The following is a 13,273-nucleotide window of genomic DNA, read 5'->3' as shown; positions in this document are numbered from 1 at the left end:
TTTATTTATTTGACAGAGAGAGAGAAATCAGAAGTAGGCAGAGAGGCAGGCAGAGTGAGAGAGAGAGAAGCAGGCTCCCCGCTGAGCAGAGAGCCTGATGTGGGGCTTGATCCCGGGGTCCTGAGATCAAGTCCTGAGCCCAAGCCAGAGGCTTAACCCACTGAGCCACCCAGGCGCCCCTTATGTGCTAATGTCATCAACCCTTCTATTTCAAAAGCTTTCAGAGATATTCTACATCTGACTCACTGCTCCAAATATGTCTGAGTCTCAGAGTGACAATGACCAGATGCTGGCTGTCTTTGGGTTTATGACGGATTGCAGATGAGCAATCAAACATCCAGCTTTCGTTATTGAATCTTTTTTAAAACTTAGTTGCAATTATTACCATGGTACTTGAAGCAGAAATGTAAATAATTTAAAGCCATTATTGAAGAAGTGAAGTAAAATTTTAATAATTTATACAAGATAGAAAGATACTAAATCTCTCACTTACTGTATTTTAAAGCTAACTGCTTTTTCGTATTTCATTGGCCATTTGAAGATTCTGTTTTGTGAAATGTCTATCCAAATCTTTGGCACATTTTAATTTTCTTTTTCTTATTGATGTGTAGGACTTTCCATATTCTTTTGATCCAAGTTCTTTTTTCCCTATATATATTACAAATAATCTTCACCTCCTGATTTCAATTTCTCTTTTACTTAGTGGTGACTTTTGATAAAGAGATGTACCTTTTCATCAATTTTTTTTTCTGTATGGTTCTTGCTTTTTTTTTTTTTTAAGATTTTATTTACTTATTTGACACAGAGAGAGAGATCATGAGTAGGCAGAGAGGCAGGCAGAGAGAGAGGGGGAAGCAGACTCCTTGCTGAGCAGAGAGCCCAATGCGGGGCTCGATCCCAGGACCCTGAGATCATGACCTGAGCCGAAGGTAGAGGCTTTAACCCACTGAGCTACCCAGGCGCCCCTGGTTCATGCTTTTTAAAATCCTACTTAACACATTTTTCCTATTTGAGGGTCGGAAGTTATTCCTCTGTGTCATTTTCTAGAAGCTTTATTGTTTTACGTTTCATATAATCTACCTGGTTTGATTTGTGCATATACAATGAGGTGAGGGTTCAAGGTTCATTTTTCCTCTTATATATATCCAGGTAATCAAGTTCCATTCATTTAAATGGTCATCTTTCCCACTACTCTATATACTGCTTTTGTCATAAAGTGTCCACAAATTCTTTTTTTTTTCTTGTTTCAATTCTATTTCACGGATTGGCCGAATTGCCTCTGTTTGTGCTGCTCTGCCGTTGTCTTTGTCGCTATAGATTTATCACACGTCTTGATACGCAGTAGTAGTAGTAATAACAGTACATCCATTTGTTCTTCACTCTTTGATCTTGGCCCGTTGTATTTCCATATATGTTTTAGTATTAGCCTATCAGTTTACATGCACACACGCACACACACACTCTCACACACACAAGTAGAATTTTGAGATTACTTTGAGTTTACAGATGGATGTGATCAAAACTGACATGTTAATATTGAGACTTCCAGTTCATAATCCTAGCTATCTCTTAATTTATTCAGAGATTATTTTATTTTATTTTTATTTTAGCTTATTAATGCTCTTTTGCTTATTGTGTGAAAGATATATCTTTTCTTAGATTTATCTTAAGAAATTTTATTTTTTATTTTTTCTATCGAAGTATACTTAACATACAGTGTTTTATTAGGTTCTGGTGGACAACATAGGTGATTCAACAGTTCTGTACATTTCTCAGTGTTCGTCATGTTAAGTGAACACTTGATCCTCTTTATCTATTTTACCCAGCCCCCCATAAATTATGGATTCAATTTCTTTTGATTCAAACTGCTTCTAAAATTTGTGACCTGACAGCTTTTATTATTTTTAGAAACTTTTATCCATTATCCCTTCAAATATTGCTTCTATCTAATTTTCCCTTCTTAGACATTGATACTTTAATGACACATGTTAGAACTTTTTACCATATTACCTATGTCTCAGAGACTCTGGTTTTTTTCTCCTTTATGTTTTTCAATGGCAGTTTGGTTATTCTCTTTTAACTTATATTTTGGGTTTTTAATCCTCTTTTCAGTTGTGTCTAAACTTTTAGTTTCTAAGTTTATATTTTTGTATCTTTTAGTTCAAAGATATTTATTTGATTCTTATAATTACCAGTTATTGGCTGATATTATACAAATGTTTCATGGACATATTCAGAGTTATTATGAAGTCTGTGTCTAATAACAAGAATATCTGATTTTCTCTGTGATTTTTTTTTTTTTTTAGATTTTTTTTATTTATTTGACAGAGAGAAATCACAAGAGAGGCAGACAGAGAGAGAGGAAGGGAAGCAGGCTCTCCTCTGAGCAGAGAGCCCGATGTGGGACTCGATCCCAGGACCCTGAGATCATGACCTGAGCCGAAGGCAGTGGCTTAACCCACTGAGCCACCCAGGCGCCCCTGTGATTCTTTTTTTGATGTCTCTTTTTTCCTTTGTATGTTGGTCATATAGCCTTCTATCTTCATAGATCATTGTGTGTTACTTTGACACTCTGGAGTTGTTAAGGTCCCACGGAGTAATTCTTATTTTGGTGCACAGTTAGCATAAGGGAAGATACCTTCGGTGCAAGTAGGGATTTAGCTCACTTGAAGCTAGACTTCAGTATCTGAGAAAGCTATTTTCTTTCCAGTTTATCTCTATTGTTTGGATGTAAATCTTCAGGCACTCCTTCTGAAACCCTGAGGTGTTTTATATCCCACCCCTTCCCACTGCGGGTCTGGAGTTCCAGTTTTCCTCTTCCAGGAGATCGTGATAGCAGGAATTGCTATTCATTTTCTAAGCCTCTCAGACACAATTTTTGTCCCATTTCTCGGTTTTGCAAGCACTGTTTGCTTTGGCATATATACTAAAGGGGGAAAAGCAGCAAGTCGATGTCAGACATCTCTGTACTTTTTTTTTCTTTGGGACATTAATGCTTCCAAGGCTCATTAACTTCATATACCTCTGATACCTTAAAGAGATGTTTCTATCTTTACATTCTGTCTAGCTTTCCTGGTTGTGCTTGAAGGAGAGATTGGTGGACAAAATGCTAGTAGATCCTTGACAGAGTGACAAATGCATGTGTAACACTAACGCTAGTGGCTTTACATTTTAAAAGTGAATTCTGGTGGGGAGCAAATGGAGGAAAATAGAATGAAGGAAAATGGAGATAACCTCAGGGACACTGGTGCCAACAAGTAATGATGTTCAGCGAACTAGGAGTTGATGAGGCATTGCTGAAATAATCTATTTTTATTCAACTTCTTTTGGCACAAGTGAAGAGTCATTTTCACTTGTTTGGTAGTTTATGGAGCTTGAAAGAAAGACTCATTTTGGTTTTCTTCTGTTCCCAACTTATTACCTGAAAATTCTTCATCAGAATTTATCTTTAGCTTTTTATCCATTTCTGTGCAGCTTCCTTTTTATTTGAGACTAAAATTAATTTGAAAATATTACTGTTTTTCTGTTTCTCTTGGCTTAATTTTCAGCTTCATTTGAGTCTTGAATTCTGCTCAGTTTTTTATAGAATTGGGGAAAGGTGTCCAGACTTCATTCCCATTAATCCCCTCCACTGTGTTTTTCCCTACTCTGGATATTGTATGTTATAATTTTATTTAAGTTTTTAGTATTATATGGTTGGAAGTAAATTCGTCTTCCCATGTGTCACTATCATCAGAACATTACCCATGTATTTATAAGTCTATCATAATCCAGGACAGCACTGTCCCGTCAAACTTAGTTCTGCCATATGGTAGGTACTAGCCACATGTGACTGTTGAGCTCTTGACAAGGGGATAATCCTACCATGACATTGATATTTTTATTTTTTTTAAATTTTAACTAATTTAAATTTTAAGTAGCCACATATAGCTAGGAGATACCATATTGTATGGTGCAGATAGAAGACCTACATAATTAACTTAGATAAATTTATCCTCCAGAATCCAAATTACTACAAAAGAATGGTTAATTTGTAACACTTACAAACTTTTCTTTAAAGATTTTATTTATTTATTTAGAGATAAAGATTGTAAGCAGGGGGGAGGGCAGTGGAAGAGAGAAAATCTCAAGTAGACACCAAGAACTGAGTGCAGAGCCAGATGCAAGGCTGGATCCCATGACCCTGAGATCTGTCCTGAGCCCCTGAGCCAAAAATCAAGGGTCAGTTACTTAACTGACCGAGCCACCCAGGTGCCCCTTTATAAAATATATTTTTAATGAGAAATTACTTAATTTTTTTTGATATGGGGCATTTATCTCTTCATATTAATAAAATAAAGGCAAAGTCATTAATGAGAAACGTAACTGTTAAGTGATGCTGTTTTTTTTTGCAAGCCACAAAATGTCTTCTAAAAAATAAGATCATTTATGCCCTTAGATATGAATTTATCTTTAAATTATTTTGTAATTCATCTTTAAGTTATAGAGTTATACTAACATTTTTTTTCTTGTAGTAATCATCTTGGTTATAAAAATATCACATAACATAGAATGGTTTTGCTTACTATGAGGAATTGAGAGTCAAATAATATTTGATTAAGTATTTACTGTAAGACTTAACTTTTTCATTAGTCATATTCTGTTCCTCAATCCTTGTATACAGTATGGTAATGTTCATTAATGTTACATAATTGGGAGTTTGTAATTGATAACAGTAGTAACTTTGGGGCAGTTTGAGGAATTTTAATAAAAAAATAGATTGGTAGTTTCTAGTACATTTAGGGAAAGGAATTATCTATACTACTTTGACATTTTTCTAAATCACCAATGATCTCACAATTTTTCCTCTACTTTTAGTAAAGAATAAGTGATTTTAATGGAAATGGAAGAGATTGTCTGACATGCAGAAAAACCAGAAATCAATTTTTCTATGCATTGTGGAATATCATCCCTTTCTATATTGCTTATTAGTGCCAGCATGGAGATTGCCGCCATAATGATACAAATGTAACTAAAATCTGAGAAAAATAAGTGATAGATTTGTACTGCAAAACCATAATGATAAATACTAAGTTTTAAAATATATAATGTAGAAATTTGTCATCAGATAAAAACCCAAAGGTAATTAATAGTTATCATTTATAGCCAATTAATTAGATTAATTATAATTTACTTGACTGGGGAAAAAAGCCAAAAAATTAATTGAAACTTGTAAAACTGCTGGTAATATCAAGATATTATTTGCATCAAGATACAAAAAAAATATTTTGTATTGTGTGCTAATAGTTTGACAATATTTTACACTATGTTTTCAAAAAGATATATAATTATAGATCTGCAATTTTATATATAAACTAAATACATGACCACTGGATCATCTGAAGTTCTTTGGAATAAACTGTGGCTTGATGGATGATGGGAATGTGACCTCTGAGATCTATAAAACCTCCTTATTCTTTGCCTATACTGTTGGAATCACCCAAACCTCTTTATGAATTTTATTTCTTATTTTTTTTATAAACATATAATGTATTTTTATCCCCAGGGGTACAGGTCTGTGATTCGCCAGGTTTACACACTTCACAGCACTCACCATAGCACATACCCTCCCCAATGTCCATAACCCCCCTCTTCCAACCCCACCTCCCCCCAGCAACCCCCAGTTTGTTTTGTGAGATTAAGAGTCACTTATGGTTTGTCTCCCTCCCAATCCCATCTTGTTCTTTATGAATTTTAATACAAATTATTTACATGTATAATGTTCATAATCACAGAGGTTTTCTGCCATATTAGGAGTCGAACTGCTTAAAGAAGATATAACTAAAATAAATTCACATTTTCAGCCATAGGATTATCAATAATATGGTCTTTATATTTAAAATTTTGTCCTGTTGGGGTGCCCAGGTGGCTCAGTCTGTTAAGCCTCTGCCTTTGGCTCAGGTCACGATCTCAGGGTCCTGAGATCGAGCCCCACATCGGGCTCTCAGCTCAGCAGGGAGTCTGCTTCTTCCTCTGCCCCTTCCCCCAATCATGATCTCTCTTTCACTTTCAAATAAATGGATAAAAATCTTTAATAAAAAACAACTTTTTGGTTTTGTTTTTACATAACATCTAAAGCCACAAATGTATTGACCACATTTTAAACTATAAAATTTTACGCTAAGCTTTTTTTATTTTAACCTAGTTTTAATAATTTACTGTATTATTAATATTTGTTTCATTGTACCATATTGTTTTGTCAGATGAGGTCATATTTGATATTCACATTTTAATATTTTTTAATTTTAATTTAAAAAAATTATTTATTTTAGAGAGAGAGAGCAAACACACACACAAAACACTCATGAATGTGGGAGGGCAGAGGGAGTGGGAAAGGGAGTCTCAAGCAGACTCCGTGCTAACCCACGGGACTCAATCCAGTGACCCTGAGTTCATGATCTGAGCCAAAATCAGTGTTGGACACTTAACGGATGGAGTCACCTAGGTGCCCCCCTCCTGCATTTTAATCTAAAGCAAGTTATAAATGAATACACATTTGATTATCTAAATTTTATCTCAAATTGCAAATATATATATGTCAAAAAATCTGATTTATTCTTTTCTAGTTTTTGTCTCTTATTATTCTCTTTTTGTTTTCCCATTTTCATGCCTTTTTTCTGTTTCCCTTGAGTGCTCTCAAAGATTTAAATATTACCTTAACAGCCTTGCATACTTTGAGAAGTGACTCACCGAAATGATTGATCCACATTATTTAAATAGTTTCTTAACAAAGACTAGTAATGGGTTCTTTTCTGATCTGAAATTTGAAATTATGTTTCTCTGCCTTTCATTATTTTTCCTGGTATTTCCCTCCATTATGGGCATTCCTACTTTGTTTTCTGATGTCTCCTGCCTATTCTAGAGTCCCCAGACAGAACTTTTGCCATGACTTTCCATTCCTTATTTTTGTACTACACCCAGTTTGTGTTGAATGTACTCAGCCTCCTAGCCTACTAAGTGAGTCTACGGAAGCCTCGTGGCTGCTCTTCAGTTCTTTCACTTTTATGATATTCATAAAAAATTTCCTAAAATGGAACTTTTCTCTCTTCAAGTCACTGTTCCATTGTCTGTTTCCATACTCTAACAAAACAACAGGCTTCCTCTTTTACTTAGAAGCATGAATCGAGCTGACACAAGTTTTGCCAACTCCCCACCTTGTACTTCATCTTTCTAAGCTTCTAGGAATGTCTATGTACCTAGAAATCCCAGATATTTTTATTGGTGTTCAGGTCATGAACATGAATACTCAAGGAGCTCTCAGTCCACTGTGGGAAATGGATAAGAAACAAATCAGTATAGAATGAGATACATGTGTATAGCAGAGGATGTAAGTGTATATAGTTGAAGCATGGTGTGGGGATGTCTGAATCTCCATGAATTTTCATGAGATGATGAGAAAATGGTAAGAAATATCCTGTGGCTTTATTACATTATTTAAGATGAGTAGGCAGGCTTTTTATTTGTTTGGTTTTTACTTTGATGACAATGAATTAACTCTCCAAACATGCATTCCTTTTTTTTTTTTCTTGTCAAGTTAAGGTGGTTTTCCTTTTTTTTTTTAATTTTTTAAATTTTATTTATTTATTTATTTATTTTTAAATTTTTTTTAAGATTTATTTATTTGACAGAGATTACAAGTAGGCAGAGAGGCAGGCAGAGAGAGAGAGAGGAGGAAGCAGGCTCCCAGCCAAGGAGAGAGCCCGATGCGGGGCTCGATCCCAGGACCCTGGGATCATGACCTGAGCTGAAGGCAGAGGCTTTAACCCGCTGAGCCACCCAGGCGCCCCTTTAAATTTTATTTTTTAAATTTAATTTTTTCAGTGTTCCAATATTCATTGTTTATGCACCACACCCGGTGCTCCATGCAATATATGTCCTCCTTAATACACACCACCAGACTCACCTAACCCCCCACCCCCTCCAATAGCCTCAATTTCTCAGAATCCGGTCTCTCATGGTTTGTCTCCCCCTCCAATTTCCCCCAATTCACTTTTCCTCTCCTTCTACTAATGTCCTCGATGTTATTCCTTATGCTCCACAAGTAAGCCATATAATTGACTTTCTCTGCTTGACTTATGTCAAGCACACAGAGCCACCTGTGATAAACAACCCAGCACTGACCTCTCATTACCTAAGTTGCTTCAGAAGCTCTGATCCATGCTTCAGTGCAGCTGCCCTTCCCCTGTCAGTCTTGCCTAAATCCCAGTATGACAGGCCACTTCTTTAAGAAGACTGGACAAAACCCCCGCTCACACCACATCTCCCAATACAGGAGTTTTTTGATAATTTGATAACTGACTTTCTCTGCTTGACTTATTTCACTCAGCATAATCTCATCCATGTTGTCCCATCCATGTTGTTAGAAAAGTTGGGTTTTCATCCTTTCTGATGGAGGCGTAATATTCCATTGTGTATATGGACCATATCTTCTTTATCCATTGGTCTGTTGAAGTGATTCTTGGCTCTTTCCACAGTTTGGCAATTGTGTCCACTGCTGCAATGAACATTGGGGTACAGATGGCCCTTCTTTTCACTACATCTGTATCTTTGGGGTAAATAGCCAGTAGTACAATTGCAGGGTCATAGGGAAGCTCTATTTTTAATTTTTTAAGGAATCTCCACACTGTTTTCCAAAGTGGCTGCACCAGCTTGCATTCCCACCCACATGCATTCCTTTTTTGACAGACAGACTATGGAGACATCAAGAGTGGAAGAAAACAATCATTCTCTCAATGAACCACCAATGTCAACCCAATTCTATTTGTTTATTTCATCCTTTCTGTTCTGTGGCGTGGTGCTCCATGTCAAAAATTCATAATCTCTTGATAACCTTGTATTACTTTTGATAAGAATCTTTTGACCTAGAAGGCCAGAGTGGCATTTACTTTTTTTTTTTTTAAGATTCTATTTATTTATTTGATAGACAGAGATCTCAAGTAGGTAGAGAGGCAGTCAGAGAGAGAGGAGGAAGCAGAGAGGAAGGAAGGAAGAGGAGGAAGCAGCGGGGAGCTGAGCAGAGACCCTGATGCAGGGCTCGATCCCAGGACCCTGGGATCATGACCCGAGCCGAAGGCAGAGGATTTAACCCACTGAGCCACCCAGGTGCCCTGGCATTTACTTTTAAATAACCTGTTTTTCCTATGTATTTCCTTGGAATTGGGTAAATATGTGCTTGAAATCAGAGTAATCTTTACCAAATAAACTCACCAAAATGAACAAGAACATCATATTTATGAGTTTATATGTTGCTTTAGCTAATACTCAAGAGTGTATTTTTGTGTATAGACTTAAGTAGAATGTAGCAATCAAACGTGAAGCTAAAATTAGCAGAGATAATGTCAAAGCGGAAAAGGTTTCTCATCTTTGGTCATTAGATGAATATGCCAGGTGTATTATAATGATCAACTCAGTAGCTGTGGATTCTACTTTTGAAGCCCCTCTCTTCAGTGCTGTGATGTGCATTTGGTTACTTTTGGGTCAACACAACAATGCTTCTAACCATTCTGTAGTGTGATATTGTGATAAGAGCACAATAATGACAAAATTAATATGGTCAGATTCTAGAACATTTAAAAGAATGAGGATGACATTATTTATATGTATTTTCCAGGAATAATTTGAATTCTCCCTACCTCTTGTATTCAGGTTCAAAACATTATTTGTGGCTGGAGAACGATGTGATGTGGAGACCCTGGAATGGTCCAAAAAGGTCTTCAGAGTACCTGTCCTAGACCACTGGTGGCAAACTGGTGAGCATTTTCCAAGCATATACATAAATACTGCAGAAGTGTTCAAAAACACTGCAAGGGAGGGAAATTCAGAACTCTGGCCATCAGGCACAAACTCAGGACTTAAGTGGTTCTGGTTTCAGTAGAAATAAGCAATTCTTTGGTATTCCTTTTCTTAATACTATCTCTGCAAATAACATTGATGACACCCTTCTTTTGGTCCCTAGGTGTAAAGTCCTGAAGACCTCTTTTGCTTCTCCTCCTCTTTGCTTTGCCTATATCCAGTAAGTCACTACGTCTTAGATTTTCCTTTGAAGTGTCTGTTGGATTCATACCACCTCCACACCCCCTTTGCCTTCGAGCTGTGGCAGCTGCATTATTATCTGCTCCAGTTTAAATTCTTATCAGCCATCTCTGTTCTCTCTGCTCTCCTATACACCTTGCAGGCTGGTCCCAGAGTCTTTTTTTTTTTTTTTTAAAGCACTGATTCTCTCATAAGATTTTCTGTGGTTCTCTGGCTCTCTTCTTGTGTTCCATAAAATCAAATCTCTTCTGCCTAACATGGAAGACAGAGAAGTGTATCTTTTCCCAAAACATTTTTCATTGTCTACATAATTTACTTATTTACTTATTTTGTTTATTCTCTCTTTTCCTCCTGCTAAGTGATCCTTGGGAAACAAATTGTTGTATTAAGTAGATATAAGATCTGACACATTTTTTTTTTTTTAAACACCTCTCTGCTGCTTCTTTTGAGGCAATTGTGTACATATGTAAAAGTAAGTAGATTATCTGGGACCTGTTTTCCCCGTCACTAAGTGTCGAGATTTTGTTGGGTTTCCATTTGACCTATTAAAGTAACGGTGAGCTATGAGAACCTTGTGGGCTTCTGCTGCACATACATTAGTTCAATTCCACTTGGTTCTATAAATTAGATCACCCCTCTTATATTAATGTTTCCAGAATGTTCATCTTCTGAGTAACTGGGGCAGAGTGTCAAATTTGAATTAAAAAATTAACAAAGTTTCTTTGCAAAAAATAAGCCTGATTTTAAAAATAATTAGATCAAGTGAGAGACTAAAATTGACGTTCAGTGTTAGGTATTTTAGAATGCTTTGATGCTGGTAAATGATATATTTTTTACATTATCTTCTTGAGTATTGCTCTTTGGAAAAACATGTTTCCCATATTGTTGTAACATAACGTATAAAAAGAGTGGTCAGGGTGGGATACAGTTTCCTTTAAGTACAAGGCAAACCAGGAAGTGTTTCTAGTCTTTCTAGTTTTATTTGCCAGGAGAGAAATTCCTTATCTAGATTCAGATTTGCAACTATTTAGGAAACAAAAAAGATAAGACAGAATTCAGAGAAGGAGCAATGGCATATGTAGAAATACGTAAAAACAAGTGAAAGAATTAATGCCTTTGCAGAGAAAAGTATTTATAGAAATGCTGCACCCCCCATTCCCCAGGAAAGTTCTGATAGTTATTCTCTTGGGCCGGGAGAGGAAAATATCTTGTCCATTTTTTGAAGTGGTTTTCCTTTCCTGGCCAAAGTGAGGGGTTGTTTCCCACACAGAGACCTTCCACGAGTGTTTGTGGAATAGTTTTGTTTATCCCCCCATTGAAAGTCACTATGCCATAGCTTACTGAAGGGAAACCAGCACATTAATAAATAAAATCATGATTCTCTTCCTTTTTCTTAATATTATTGTACACAATGGCATGTGCAGGTGTATGTAGTTAGTGTGTCCGGGCTTACAGAAAAGCTTACTGATGCCTGAGAAACAAGCATCTGAGGCCCCTGGCGGGTACTGGGTTTCATGTGAATTTGCAGGTTTTCTTTTATGTATTGTTCAGAGCAAATTAATAGCCACATTACGCCGGGGTGCTGTCACTTTAATCAGGGTTGAATAGCTGCTCAATACAGTGGAAAACAGTGGATTTCTACTAGTCATGACTGATTCTGCCCCCTCTTCATCTGATTTTATAGAATTTGATACTGTGTTGAATGAAAGTACACAAATTCCTACACGAGGAGAGGTAGGCAGTAGCCGGCTAGGGAGGTCGTTTCAAACTTTATGAAAGAAATTCATCCTAGGTGATGCAGATGTCAGCTACTAACAAAATCTAGTTAGGATTTTTATCCTGTTGTCTAGAGGAAGTCGTTATTTTCAAAGATGTAGGTTGTGGTCATCGCGAAGTAATGCTGAAGTTTAGTCTTTGCAGCCGTTCACTTTTCTTAAGGTCGTATCACATTCGTGTTGAATCACCGCAGGGGGGAAGGCGAGTACTTTGTGAGTTATTATTAACTCTTAGGAAAAAGAAAGGAAAGTTCGATATTTCTGACATGGTCATCCATTTCCTAATGTTTTACATATCGAATAGTTGGGGGTGCATTTCCACAAGAGGTATACCAATGAAAACCTGATAACATTTGAAGCAATGCTAAGCTTTGGCCAAAGGAGTGCTTTTCATTTCAAATGTCAGGTTTTCTACAAGATCTCTTTTCTTTTTATTGACTTAGAAATTGATTTTTTTATATAATCGTACACTCTGACAAGCCTTCCATACAATGTATAATTTATGAATTTGCTCTCTGATCACATTACTACATGGGCACAAATGAGCTGCTTCAAAACGGTGATGTATGATTTGGAATTAATTAGGGCTATGTTAAGTAACTAAAATGTATGAATGAAAATTGATTAATTCCTGTGACTTGAGTTGTAAGAAGGCACTCTGCAGTCAACCCATTTCATTCCCATGTTGTTTTTGTTACATAAGTGAAATTTGTATTCGTGACTACAGAGTTTTAGTGACTCACATTCTCTTTTGGCCCCTAAATATCAACACTCTTTAGTCTCTGATTTATGTAATATCTAAGATTTCTAAATTGAGAAGTAATCTGTGGAAAATTTGAGAACTGATCAACTCCTTGTAGGAATATTTTAGTAAAGACCACTGTTCAACATGACTGAAATATTAAGTACTTGTTTGGGGTTGTGATAGTGATAGTTATGACAGCAAACATTATGTGGTTTCATAAAGAAAATCCGTCTTGCTAAAGTTTGATGGGGATGGTTGTATCCACTTGGTTCGTAAATCTGGATAAAAGGCAAATTGTTGTCATTTCCCAGATGTCTTATCTTCCTAGCAACTTATCTATAAAATGACTGAAAACATCTGGATTAGAGACTGGATTTTCCATTTTCTTTTGTACAGAGAGAGAAACAGACGTGCTACAATCCTCATTTACAAGGGGGAAATTAAGAGAATAGAAAATTGTCCCATTAAGATATGGTAATTCATGTGCAGAAAAAAAAAATAAACAGCCAGAACTTCATTATCCTCAGGTGTACAATCACCAGAAAACCACTGTACCGTTATTAATCATTTTTCGCTTTTCCAGAAATCAGATACAGGAGCAACATTGTAGAGAGAAAGAGTTGTCTGTGCAGTGCCTGGTGTCCTTTGCAGGAAGGTTTTTTGTTTTTTATCTTCTGATTGA

The 13,273-nt window shown here is 36.3% G+C and overlaps 1 protein-coding gene across 3 annotated transcripts in view; it reads left to right on the top strand.

Annotated features, from left to right (window-relative positions):
• Window positions 1-13,273, top strand: part of ACSS3 (acyl-CoA synthetase short chain family member 3) — a 162,199-nt gene that overhangs the window by 94,742 nt on the left and 54,184 nt on the right. For all 3 annotated transcript variants that reach the window (XM_046013287.1, XM_046013286.1, XM_046013288.1), the window contains exon 9: window positions 9,685-9,788. In XM_046013287.1, the coding sequence (XP_045869243.1) occupies window positions 9,685-9,788 (104 nt within the window). The remainder of the gene's footprint in view (window positions 1-9,684; window positions 9,789-13,273) is intronic.

Source organism: Meles meles, chromosome 7 (assembly GCF_922984935.1).
Source record: "Meles meles chromosome 7, mMelMel3.1 paternal haplotype, whole genome shotgun sequence".
Classification (NCBI taxonomy): Eukaryota; Metazoa; Chordata; class Mammalia; order Carnivora; family Mustelidae; genus Meles; species Meles meles.
This window is presented reverse-complemented; position numbering and strand designations above follow the sequence as displayed.